Source organism: Notolepis coatsorum (assembly GCF_963971535.1).
Source record: "Notolepis coatsorum genome assembly, chromosome: 17".
NCBI lineage: Eukaryota > Metazoa > Chordata > Actinopteri > Aulopiformes > Paralepididae > Notolepis > Notolepis coatsorum.
The window spans coordinates 12,873,640-12,886,596 of NC_140181.1; the positions used below are offsets into that span (position 1 = coordinate 12,873,640).

General features: G+C 48.3%; 1 protein-coding gene across 1 annotated transcript in view; it reads left to right on the forward strand.

The window, feature by feature from the left end:
* The window catches only part of atp2b3b (ATPase plasma membrane Ca2+ transporting 3b), a gene marked incomplete at both ends in the record, with an annotated part of 98,982 nt that extends 87,710 nt beyond the window's left edge, over nt 1–11,272 (forward strand). The window contains 3 exon segments of the mRNA XM_084332704.1: nt 1,295–1,591; nt 3,752–3,829; nt 11,222–11,272. Of these exon segments, the coding sequence (XP_084188830.1) occupies nt 1,295–1,591; nt 3,752–3,829; nt 11,222–11,272 (426 nt within the window).
* Nucleotides 11,273–12,957: the final 1,685 nt, after the last annotated feature.

Sequence of the window (12,957 nt, forward strand, 5' to 3'; positions counted from 1 at the left end):
GGTTGCATATCATGGCCCTTGGTTGCATATCATGGCCCTTGGTTGCATATCATGGCCCTTGGTTGCATATCATGGCCCTTGACACAATACACGAGGCAGTAGAGAGAAACCTCCATCTTAGATCATCTTGGAAAACTACCATCAGTGTTTTGTTTTGTTTGGGATAATGTTATCTCTAATGCCAGCGTGATTCTGTGTTCTTTGACAGATACTAATTACTACGATGATAGATAAGAATAACCTTCTCTTCTTCTTCACTTCTCTCAAAAGTCTCCCTGTCGCTCCTCTGTTCTCTTTTGTTGCCAAAACGTAAGGTTCAGGTCTTCCTCCTCTTCCTCTCTGCCGTAAGCCTTTACTGTTTACTCCGCTCTGTGTCTGACCTCAGATCAGTATCATAGCGGTTCAGAGACACAGAGAGAAGGAAAGCTAATCCAGTGTGTGTGTGTGTGTGTGTGTGATGTCGTGTGTGCATGTGTGTGTACTGTGTGTGTGCGTACCTGCGTGTGTGCGAGCGTGCGTGCGTGTGTAATAGACAGCGAGCAGGTATACTGTCGACTCCCATTGACCGCCATCGGATGTTTCCGTTGGTTACTCTTCCTCACACCACTTTACGTGAGAGGGTCTGCCGCTTCCTGCAACAACAACAACAACAACAACAACAACGTTAGCATCGCAGCCTCCCGGCAAACGTTACAGGACCATTACTGTGATTACTGGCTCTCTTTCTGCTTAAGTGCCTCTCTCTGTATAAAGTGGTCGATTTTTCATTAGGAGGGTTTGGTCTGAGTGTGTGAACAACACACAATGCACATTGCCTGTTATCTTGTGATTCTGTTTTGTCCTACATATTATACATTTTCACTGACATTATTCATTCCTCTGTCTGTTGGTAAGAGCGAGAAGATTGATACAAACTAACGACAGCGTTACTGGATGTGCATATTACACACACACACACACACACACACACACACACACACACACACACACACACACACACACACACACACACACACACACACACACACACACACACACACACACACACACACACACACACACTCATCTACACTCAACCACACTTACATCTACAACACACTCACCCACACACACACACACACACACACACACACACACACACACACACACACACACACACACACACACACACACACACACACACACACACACGCACACGCACACACACACACACACACACGCACACGCACACACACCCAGACCAGCCCTTCCTGGCCTCTCTGAGTGTTTCTGCTGTTCTGTCTCTGTCCTGCAGATGGAGGTAGTGAGCACGTTCAAGCGCAGCGGTTCGTTTCAGGGCGCCGTGAGACGGCGGTCGTCCGTGCTCAGCCAGCTCCACGACGTAAACACTATCTCTACCCCCTCTCACGTAGCTCTGTCCACCGCTACAGCCAATACCGGCCCTGCCCCCGGGAGTGAGTCCGCCCAACGCACCCTACGACATGACCCTACGGACACGGACACCCACGCCGCCCGACACCGAGGAGGCTGGAACAGGAGGAAGGGTCGTGGCGTCACCGTGTCACCGCCTAGCGTGTTCGGACACACGTTGGTGCCAACCGCGTGGAACCGTTCGGTTCAGCCGTCTTCTCTCGTTTATGTCGTTTTTAAACAGGCAATTTGTCGCGTTGTTAGCTAGCTAACGTTTGATATATCTGTTGATATATATATATATATATATTTCCTCAGATAGCTGGTATATTTAGAATTTTTATACAGGCTTCAATAAAACTGGCACCGGCGTCTGGCACCTAGCAGAGCATAGAACGCTGGGATTCTGACGTGATGACCCTTCCTTCTTTTATAGTTTCCTTGACGACACACACACACACACACACACACACACACACGCACACATAGACACACACACGCACACATACGTATACACAGATATGCATACAGATATAGACCTTTTCAACCTTGACAACGTAACCTATTTTAAAAGACGTGCCCAAGTGTATTTCCTGTTGTAGCAGTGGTCGCTAATTCAATAGCTGCGAGGGGAAATACATTTGAAGCTCGAGGTTGTTTCCGTAGCAACGGAATAGCTAGACTCTTGCGTCAGCACGCAAGTACAGTATGTGCATACAATGAATGCACACAGACGTCCAGTCGTACAGTAACGCACACGCACACACATATAGACGTATAGACACACATGTATTCCACATACATGTGTGTGTGCACACATGACAGACACACACACACACACACACACACACACTCCTGCACGGCACGTTGGACTGCAGTATTACTCCGGTTGTGTTCCCTCTGTGGAGCATGGCTCGCTCGCTGCTTGTGTGTGTGTACTCCTCCCAACGCCCCCCCCCCCCCCCCCCCCCCCCGACTCCTCCTCCTCCTCCTCCTCCTCCTCCCCGCCCTTTCTAACAGCACCCAGTTCCAACCGGGTTCGTTCCGGGGTCTATTCTGGTCTGATCTGGTTAATGTGTCTGGTCTGGGTCTACAAGTCCAGTCCCCCAGTTCTGCTGGAGTCTGTTCTGTTGTTTCTGTGTGTCGGTCTGTGTCAGCGGGGAGGCTGTTCTCTTTCTGTCTGAGAGGCCACAGTGTCCTGAGAATGTGTTCCGATATATATATATATATACGATAAACACTGACAACCTTCCTGGTTTCACAAAGCAAAGGGAGACTGAGGTAAAGGGGAGGGGCTTCCGCCTGGGGAACGTTAGGACGCTCAAAAAAAAAAAAAAAAACAAGGAGGCCGTCCGAAGCTCAGAGAGAGAAAATGGCCGCTCTCCCTGCACCGTGTGTCACTTCCTGTCTGTGAGTGAGGTCAAGCGTGGTTACTACGGTTACCTACTGTTGTCAATTCTCATCTTTCCAGCAGTGTGGTAATCTCAATAAACGTCCTGTGATTAGAGTGACATCACTACAGTTGCCACTATAGTCTACCTGTGGTGCCTTTTTCAATTTCGACACCATCACCATGATTTGAGTTCCACTATATGCTGATGACGCATCACTACCTAACTCATTACCAAGCGGCTTGACCATGGCTTCCGCAGCGCTCCGTCAAACTGTAAACCTTCGAGTATAAAACCCCTCCGTGATACACTGCTGTTTTTACAACTGTTGCCTCTTCTGTTCCCTCCTCTTTTAGCACTCTGGCCTTCTTCTTTTTTTTCTGTTTATTTATTTATTTATTTTATCAGTTGTGCCGCCATTGTTGTGAAATGTTTTGCTTTCCTCTTATGGTATTTCTAGTTCTGATGTCACACGTTTGGGCTCTCTGTCCTGCCTGGTGTCTCCAAGCGTCCCCATCCCCCCCCCCCCCCCCCCCCTCTGTTTCTCTCTCTCTCTCCCTCTATCTCTCTCTCTCTCTCTCTCCATCACAGTGCTCTCTTCTTCTTCTGTTTTTTTTGGGAGGTATTACAGGTCCCCAGTTGGGTAGAAAACTAACGAGAAATGTGTTCCAATTAATAATCCTATAAGCAGAGGTTTTTCTTTTGTATAGCCAAGACTTATTTAGATCTTATCGGTATTTAGATCTCGTCAGATATCCCATCAGATCTAAATACAGGATCGATAAGATTCTTCTAGCGGAGTTCCTATAGCTTCTCTATTCTATTCCAGTTTCTCATTTTTATTCTTCTATTTCTGTTTGTTTTTCATTTTAAAAACGCCATCCTTCCATTTCTTTAGCAGGGAGTCAAATCATCCTCCATGGTTTCTCTTCCGTTCTCTTTTGTTTCAGCGTCAGTTCTGCGTGTGTCTGCGTCTGTCTGTGGTGCAGCTGCACGTCAATCGAAACGGAGAGCAGAGGGTCTTCTGTGTATTCCATATATCTGTGTGTGTGTGTGTGTGTGTGTGCGTGTGCGTGCGTGTGTATGTGTGTCTGTATGTACGTATGTCTGTGGTCTATTCATTTGCTTGTCTCATCAGGCTACTCACAGCTCCTCCTTAGTTGCTTCTCCTTACCTCCCTTGTCACCCCCTCCCCCTTTCCCCCAATGGATCTATTTCAAACGCCCGCCCCACTTTTCTTTATCCTCCAATCACAACTGTTTCTTTACTCGGACAAAGTGATAGAAATCGACAGTTGTGATTGGAGGATCAAGAAAAGAGGGCGGGGTGTGAGACAGGTCAGTTTGCTCTGTCATGAGTCGTGACAGGAAGCCAGTGGCACCATATTGTTGGCTGTTTCCATCCTCTGTAGACATTAGAAATCAGCTGGGTCTCGTTTATTTAAACACTTTGTAAAATGCATCCCTCTTTCCTTCACCGGCAGTATAATTGAGTACCTCAGAGGCAAAGAACCATAGAACTCCATTTTAGGTTTTCAGAGGAACAATGTTTTATTATCTAAAGATGGTAAGTTAGAGAGTTGTGTGTTCATTCATAGTTAAAGACAGTAGTGACCGGGCCCAGCGGTAAGAGACTCATGTCTGGAAGTCTTAATATTATCATTATTGTTATTTTATTTTTTATCACAGTTTTAATGTTAAAAACATATTTACTGTAACAGCTAACAGTTATAGTATCTCTAAATAGTAAAAAAAAAATTATAAAAAAAAGCAGTTTGTGACACAAGCTACGTAAAAAATGCAGCCAAACTTTAGATTGGATTTTCTAAATGTTTCTCTCCTCTGAGACTTGAAGTTTAACTAGATTCAAATAAGCATATATTCTTCAAATATTTTCACAATAGTAAAGGGCTAACCTTCTGTATTGTCACAGTGAAAGGGTTAAAGACAGTAGAGGTTGAGTACTTTCTTGTGATATATCCCATGTGCAAATACATGGGAATGGCTGGGTAGTGTAGCGGTCTAATGGCTGGGTAGTGTAGCGGTCTAATGGCTGGGTAGTGTAGCGGTCTAATGGCTGGGTAGTGTAGCGGTCTAATGGCTGGGTAGTGTAGCGGTCTAATGGCTGGGTAGTGTAGCGGTCTAATGGCTGGGTAGTGTAACGGTCTAATGGCTGGGTAGTGTAGCGGTCTAATGGCTGGGTAGTGTAGCGGTCTAATGGCTGGGTAGTGTAGCGGTCTAATGGCTGGGTAGTGTAGCGGTCTAATGGCTGGGTAGTGTAGCGGTCTAATGGCTGGGTAGTGTAGCGGTCTAATGGCTGGGTAGTGTAGCGGTCTAATGGCTGGGTAGTGTAGCGGTCTAATGGCTGGGTAGTGTAGCGGTCTAATGGCTGGGTAGTGTAGCGGTCTAATGGCTGGGTAGTGTAGCGGTCTAATGGCTGGGTAGTGTAGCGGTCTAATGGCTGGGTAGTGTAGCGGTCTAATGGCTGGGTAGTGTAGCGGTCTAATGGCTGGGTAGTGTAGCGGTCTAATGGCTGGGTAGTGTAGCGGTCTAATGGCTGGGTAGTGTAGCGGTCTAATGGCTGGGTAGTGTAGTGGTCTAATGGCTGGGTAGTGTAGTGGTCTAAGCACTCGCTTACCACCGCAGAGACCCGGGATCAATTTCCGGCAGCGGAACCTCCAGCTTGGTCAGTCCAATTGACAGTGTTCACGTGTGGGAATAGCGACTACTGGCCCTGTTCAGACAGACCAACAGTAGGGCAGCATGTGGTAGTCTACACCCCCCCCCCCCCCCCCAGACCGACAGTTAGGGCAGCACAACGACCAGGAAGGGAATTTGTATAACAACAAATTTGGAGGATAGGAGAAAAAGTGGAAAGAAAGGCAAAACAAACAACAACTAAAACAAGTGCACATGCAAGGGCTGTCTAAAAAAAATTAAAACAGAGTTATATGGTTCTTCAGAGCAAGGGTTCAGTCGCTGATAGACGAGCGAAGACAACTTTCACCTCTAGCAGTTGATGATCATGGTAATCACTTTTCAGAATAGTATTATTTTGTTTTATTTCCTAAAATGTACCATATTTTCCATGTAACTTGCATCAATCAGATTCCCCTTACTATAATCTTTACTATGAAACTAAACCTCCCTTTTTTATGTATATATCTGCTTAAAAGGGTTTAAAAATCATATTTTATCGGGTGGGTAAAAGGTGGTTTTGTCCTCCACTACATCCGATGGACAAGGTTGTATTCAGTGGAACTTGTGCTTTTTAACCGTCAATCTGCCACGCTAGCTGGCTGAAGGGAAGGGAAGGTGACACAGGAGGAGGGGATAGGAAAAGAGTGAGAGGAGGTTTGAAGGAAGTGAGGAAGGAAGGATGTATTTTCAAAGGTTTGGAATGGGGCCCGGGGTGCCACCAACTGGCTCGGTGCGTTTGGGTCCCCAGTGAAGCGCTTGCTTTTTACGTTCCCTTCTCTTAACATCGCGTCCAAATCTCTTACTCGCCAGGAACTGTCTCCAGGGCCCAGGAGGAGTTCAAAACTTTTAATCCCTATTATCTGATCGGATCAGATTTGGATTCATTCATTTCAACTCATTTATGAATGGAAAATGGGGGGGACCCTGATGTAAACAAGACGAAAGTCTTTCTCTGGTCTGCATCCCCTTAACAATTGTGTGTATTGAGCCGTACTGTACTGTACCCGTTCTGCAATCTGTTAATAAAAATGTTCAATCAATCAATCAATCAATCAATCACATCAATAGGGATTACAAGTTTTGAACTCCTGGGCCCAGAGGTGCCGCTTTTGAATACGATCGTCCTCTCGTGCCTCAGTTCCCTGACGAGTAGGAACAGACAGATTTGAGCGCGACACCCAACGCGGTAACAAGGGAAAGGCAAAGCGTGGCACGTTGGAACCGAACGCACTCCAGATTCCTCTTCTCGATCACCACTTCCTGTCGATTGGAGGAAGTGATCGGGTTTCTTATGAAGGCAAACTGACCTCTTCCTCCCCCCCCCCCCCCCCCGGCCGTTGTGGCTCGGACTCAGAGAGCCTCAGGGTCAAGGGTCATCGCTGAACCACACCTACGCCCCCTGGTGTTCGTTGCGATGCGCGGACCCCCCCCCCCCCAGACCTCGCCGTCTGGCGTGTGCCTAGTTCTTCTGACGCCGAGCCTGAACCTCCCCTGATTCCCGCAGCCAACATCTGTCACCACGGGGGTAAGCAAAGAGCCCAGAGGCAATCGGAATGAATACGATAGGTAGCGGGAATATCATTGTAGTGGCCGTCAGTAAGTATGTGTCTTTCTGTTTGTTTTAACATTGCTTTCCTCCGCCTCAGCTGTGCGGGGGGGCCTTAGTGATGCTTCTGGATCATTTGAACCGACCTAAAGGATCCAGTTTGTTTTCATTTTCCAGACTGGTTTCAGTTTCATTTATACCCACACACTGCGGTAACCGGTTTCGGAGAGAGGTTCTGGACTATAGGATTGGATCTGGGATTGAGGAGGGGATTAGGGCTGCCCTCTCTTAGTCGGTTAATCCATTCATCGGTCAGTTCGGTCCCGCAGTCGACCAAGAGGCGTTGTTAGTCGATTAGTCGTGGTTTTTTTTAATGTTTCTCTTCTCCGCGCTGTAATAATTAATAAAGTATAATAAATAATAAAGTAATTCCCTGAGAAATGATAAGCACGACTTCTCTGGTAAGCAGTGCATTTAAAGATGTTCTTCTGCACGTGGGAAACAATTTGACAGATTTGTTCATTAAATCAACTAATCATCCAGTCGACAAAAATCCTATGACTATTAGTCGGCTAAGAGCGTCTTCAGTGGAGGACAGCCCTGAGGGGGGCGGGGGGGGGGGGGGTGGAGGTTGTCTCAGTCAGGGTGGTTTGGAGGGAGGTGGAAACCATTCTCACCAGTCTCTCCCACCATTGTTTGGTTCACCTTCCATATCCAAGGAGAAGGGATTAGGTTTCTCCTCGCATGCTCCCTGCGATACAGAGCGAGTAAGCGGGATATTGAGTTATAAAGTGATTGCGATGCTGCCTTGGAACGGAGCAGCGGGGGACATTTTCAGAGCCTCTGCTACAGTTGTCCAGGGAGGGAGGGAGGGAGGGAGGGAGGGGCAGGGGCAGGGCCGGGCGGGCGGGCGACACACAGGGAGGTAACGATCTCAACGCAGAATCCAAAGATTTGGGGGGGAGAAAAATATAAATAAATATATATGTTCAATACAGTGTATCGAAATTTAAAATTGTACAGACAGTTTTCAATCTCTCGTTTCTCATTACCTACTTCTAGAGTGAGAGGAGGAGTGGGGAGGGAAGGACACGATATATTACACATAGTGAGCTAAACCAAGCTGTAGAGTATATATATATAATTAGAGCTCTGTAGTATGAATAAAGTTTTACGCATAAAGAATCGGGACCTCAAGATTCCAATTTCGTACGGAATCTGAAAGGGAACGTGTGTCGCTACACCCCTGTCGCTACACGGGTTGGAATAATGGGAGTAAGGGATGTTATTATTCGTCTCCCCTCACTGCTTCTCCCCTGTACGTTCTTTACGTTGTTTACTTTGCCGTTTTCTTCTCATCAGCTGTTGTCGTTTTTTTGTTTTTTGTTTGTTTGTTTCACTTTTCCTTTTTTGCACACAGCAGCCTTTGAGCCCCAACGCCTTACTCCCCCTCGTTTTCTAATCATCACGTTTTTCCATCAAGCACCACTGAGAGCCAGCCGTTAGAGAGAGAGAGAGAGAGAGAGAGAGAGAGAGAAGAGAGAGAGAGAGAGATAGAGAGAGAGAGAGAGAGAGAGAGAGAGAGAGAGAGAAGAGAGACTCAGCAGTGTTTATATACTCGAACGTTTACCGTTTCACAACGAGACAAAATGAAAACAAACCAAAGCGCTCGCGAAGTGAGCAAAAGTAACTCTGCTGAAACATTCTCAGGCTGCATGGGGTGTTTTCCTGCTGTCCGACAGGCTATTTGGAAAAACAGCTAAGCACTGAACCTACTGCTTGACCGTCCTGTCTTGTCTCGTCTCGTCTCGTTTCTGTCCGTCCGTCTTTGTCTGTCTTGTCTTGTCTTGTCTGTCACATGTTGCCAGAGTCATATATAGAGATTCTTACTCTTACCTGTTTTGGAGACCAAGTCTGCGTTTGCAATTGTCGTATTTGCTTCCGCGTTGATCTCGTTTTGGCCAAACCGTCTCTATCTATGGCTTTGCCTTGGCTCTATCTGTTTGTTTGTTTGTTTGTTTGTTTGTTTGTTTGTTTGTTTGTTTGTTTGTTTGTTTGTCTCTCTGTTTGGATTGTCAAACTACATGCTGCTTCTTCCTCCGCTTGGGCTTTTGGGGGGAGGTGGGTGCATGGAGACTGACGGTTATGGCAAAAGGAATGTTATTATGCACAAAACACCACTGCATTATACCTTGACATGCACTCATATCTTCACTCTGATGTGTGTGTGTGTGTGTGTGTGTGTGTGTGTGTGTGTGTGTGTGTGTGGTGTGTGTGTGTGTGTGTGTGGTGTGTGTGTGTGTGTGGTGTGTGTGTGGTGTGGTGTGTGTGAGGGGCGAGAGAGAGAGAGAGAGAGAGAGAGAGAGAGAGAGTGTTTACATGTGAGTGACTGAAGGACTGATTCGGCATGGCCTGGCTGCGATGGGGGCATCTGTCCGCTGCGCTCTGACCTTTCAGCCAATCACCTTCTGTTCCTTATTCTCTTAACCAATCACATGCTGGTCTAACCTCACACGCTGTTTTCTATCCCTGCAGCAGCTTCATCAATATCATCAATATCATCATCATCATCATCATCATTACAATGATCCTTTTCTTTCTTTCTTTCTTTCTTTCTTTCTTTCCCATTGCTGGCATGGCCACTGTACACATGCTGCATGTGTGCGTGAGAGAGAGAGAGAGCGAGCGAGAGAGAGAGAAAGAGAGAGAGAGAGGAAAGAGAGAGAGAGAGAGAGAGAGAGAGAGAATTTAGTAGTGACTGTGTCTGTGTGTGCGTGCGTGCGTGTGTATATGCGTGAGTGTGCGTTCCACTGTATGTGTGAGTCAGTGCATATTTCCACTCATCTCTCTTCAGCACACACACACGCACGCACCACACACACACACACACACACACACACACACCACACACACACACACACACACACACACACACACACACGTCTGCCTTGTGCGTATGTTGTGGATGGTTTGCAGCTTCTGTGGTGTTTGTGACGGTGTCTCCTGAATGCTCTGGTCTTGTTTGGTCATGATTGATGTGTGAGAACTGACAACATGTCATTTACTCTTTACTTTATTTTTTTTTTTTTTTTTAAACCAGTTGGTTTGTTGATTTTTTTTTCTTCTTCTTCTTTTTCTCTTCTTTTTCACTTTTGTCTTGTCGGAGACACACACACAGGGGTCAGGTGGCCAGGTCTGTTAGTCCTTAACCCCCCCCCCCCGTCTCATCTCTTAGTCACCGAATTGGTCTCACCGAAATATTCACGATTGGGGGGGAAATCACGACGATGATATTCGTCAACTTCTGATATTCAGAGTCCCTCCACCACGTCTGTACTCGTCCCCTGTTGTCAGGGACGACGCGCAGCAAAAACAACACCACAGTGAGGGCGGCTACGTGGCGTAGTGGGCAAGGCGCTCGCCACGAAATGCTGGAGACGCTGGGCTCGTCAGTTCGAGCCCAGCGCTCCACATTTGCTTTCAGTTTAGCTGGTCGTCCGTACTAATACACATTGGCCGTATTAGGGGGTGGGAAACTGATGGGTGGGGATCGGGCGTTGTGGACAGCGACTCCTACAGGTCGGTTGGTGCGCCTGCGCAGTAGAATCAGGAAGTGTCGGGTGGCAGCGTGAGCCTCCCACGCGTGACTCCTCGCCACTGAGAGGTCGAGCTGCGCAGGTGAAAAGATGCGACTGCTGTTACCTCAAGTACCGGAGGGGACTTGTGCTATGTATGACTTAGTCCACATTGCAGCCGGCTTGTGGGGAGGCAAGAAACAGCGTTCGTGACAGGGGAGGGTTGAATTGGATGATACGAAATTGGGATGGGAAAAAAATATAGAAAAAGGGGAAAAAGTGGATAAAAAAAAAAAACAACACCACAGGTGAAACTGCACAGAGTTCTCACTCGCGGGGCAGGAAGCTGTGACTCGCGAGGAACCGGAATGGTGTCCGTCGCGTCGACCCACCTGGCCCTGTTGTGTGTCCGGACTGTCCGTCAGCCCGGTCTGTCTCTTCAGCCCGGTCTGTCTGCTGGAGGAAGCGTCTGTCTGTCTCTGGGTTCCCCCCCCCCCCCCGCCTCCTGCCCTCCTCCTTCTCCCCCTCTCATTCTCTTGTTCTATCCCTTCCTTCCTTCCCTCCCGTCCTCCTCTCTCCTCTCTCCTCTCTCTCCGTCAGATGCGGGTGGTGAAGGCGTTCCGTAGTTCGATGTACGAGGCCGGGAGGTGACGGTGAAGAAGATGCCCGGAGACCCGCACCTCGTCCATCCACAACTTCATGGCGCACCCGGAGTTCCTCATCAACGACCTCATCCACAACATCCCCCTGATCGACGACACCGACGTGGAGGAGGAGTCCGAGCTCAGCCGCTACCAGCAGCACCACCACCTGCACCCGGCCCACCGCAAGCCGCCTCCCCCTCCTGCCCAACAGCAGCCACCCCCCGCGCGCTCCCACCCCACCCGCCCCTACCGCCAGTACAGTCTGCCGGTGACCCCCTGCAACAGGAACAACAACAACAACAACAACAACAACGGCGGCAGCGGCGGCGGCGGTTCCCCGGTCTCCCACGGCAACGGAGACAACAACAACAGCGGCGCGGTGACTCCTAGCGACCGGAACCCTCGCCAGCAGCAGCATCATCATGGCCGCCCCCACCACCACCGGCTGGTGAAGCCGTCGGCCTCCTCCTCCCCCTCCCCCCCCCGGCGCCTGGCCGCGCCTCTCTACTGCGTGGAGACCTGCTTATGACTGAGTCTGACTGCGGAGGGGGGGGGGGGGGCGGGTAACGGGGGACACCGGAAAGACATGTTCCATCTTCAGACCCCGCCCCCCCCCCCCGCCGAGGGAGGAGGGAGTGAGGGGACGAGGATGGAGGGAGCGAGGGGACGAGGGAGGGAGCGAGGGGAAGAGGGGGCTGTTGAGGGAACGACTGAAGACTACTTCTCAGAACTCTCTTCTCGCGAGAACACTGCAGCGTTCTCTCTCTCTCGCTCTGCTCTCCCCCCCTCCCTCCCCCCAACCACACATACAGGCCTCCTCCTCTCCTCCCCCCCCCCCCCCCCCCCCCCAACACACACACACACACACGCGCACCGGCCTGCTCGGGGTGTGCTAGAGGGAGGGGGTCCGTGCCGTGCGTGGGCGGAACGGGGTCACGTAGCTACGGAGATCAACTCGCTCTGTTTCAATCGGTGTCCATCATCACGTTTATCATCGTCAGTGTTCTTCTCCTCACCCGTTAATCTATTTAAACCCGACGACCGTGACATCACCATGACATCACCATCCATGACATCACCACCGCCCAACCCCTTTGGTTTTACGATACGCTACTATAAAATCACCACCTCTGCTTGCTACACAAGTGATGCTTTGTAAAAGCTTTAACTAGGATTTGATCTATTTATTTATCGCTCAATTTATTGGTGCTTAATCATTTGTCTATTTTATCATTTGCACTTTCGTTGTTTTTTTTTTTTTTTTTTTTTGCACTTTCTGACTTTATACATGGAGCTTTTTTTTGTATCTTTATTTGTATTTTTTTAGGCTTTGTTCCTCTGTTCCTCTTCCTCTCTATATGTGTGTATGTGTGTATTGTCTCGTCTCTTCTGAAGAAAATTGACACAAAAAAAAGAAAACAAAAAAAAACATTAAAAAGAAAAAAAGAAAAAAAAATACATAAACAGAACTTGCAGACAAGGATACTGTTCATTTAACCCTAAAATAGTAATTAAATAATTTATTCAGAAAGATTACAAAAGGAGGGAAATAAATAATCATTTCAAAAGTCTGGACGGCGACAAAACAACTTGGAACAAAACTATACTCAACAGCCAATCACCGCTCTCCCCTCTCTGCCGGACTGACCAATCATTGAACGTCAGCTCATAAGTCCACCCCGCTCTGCTATG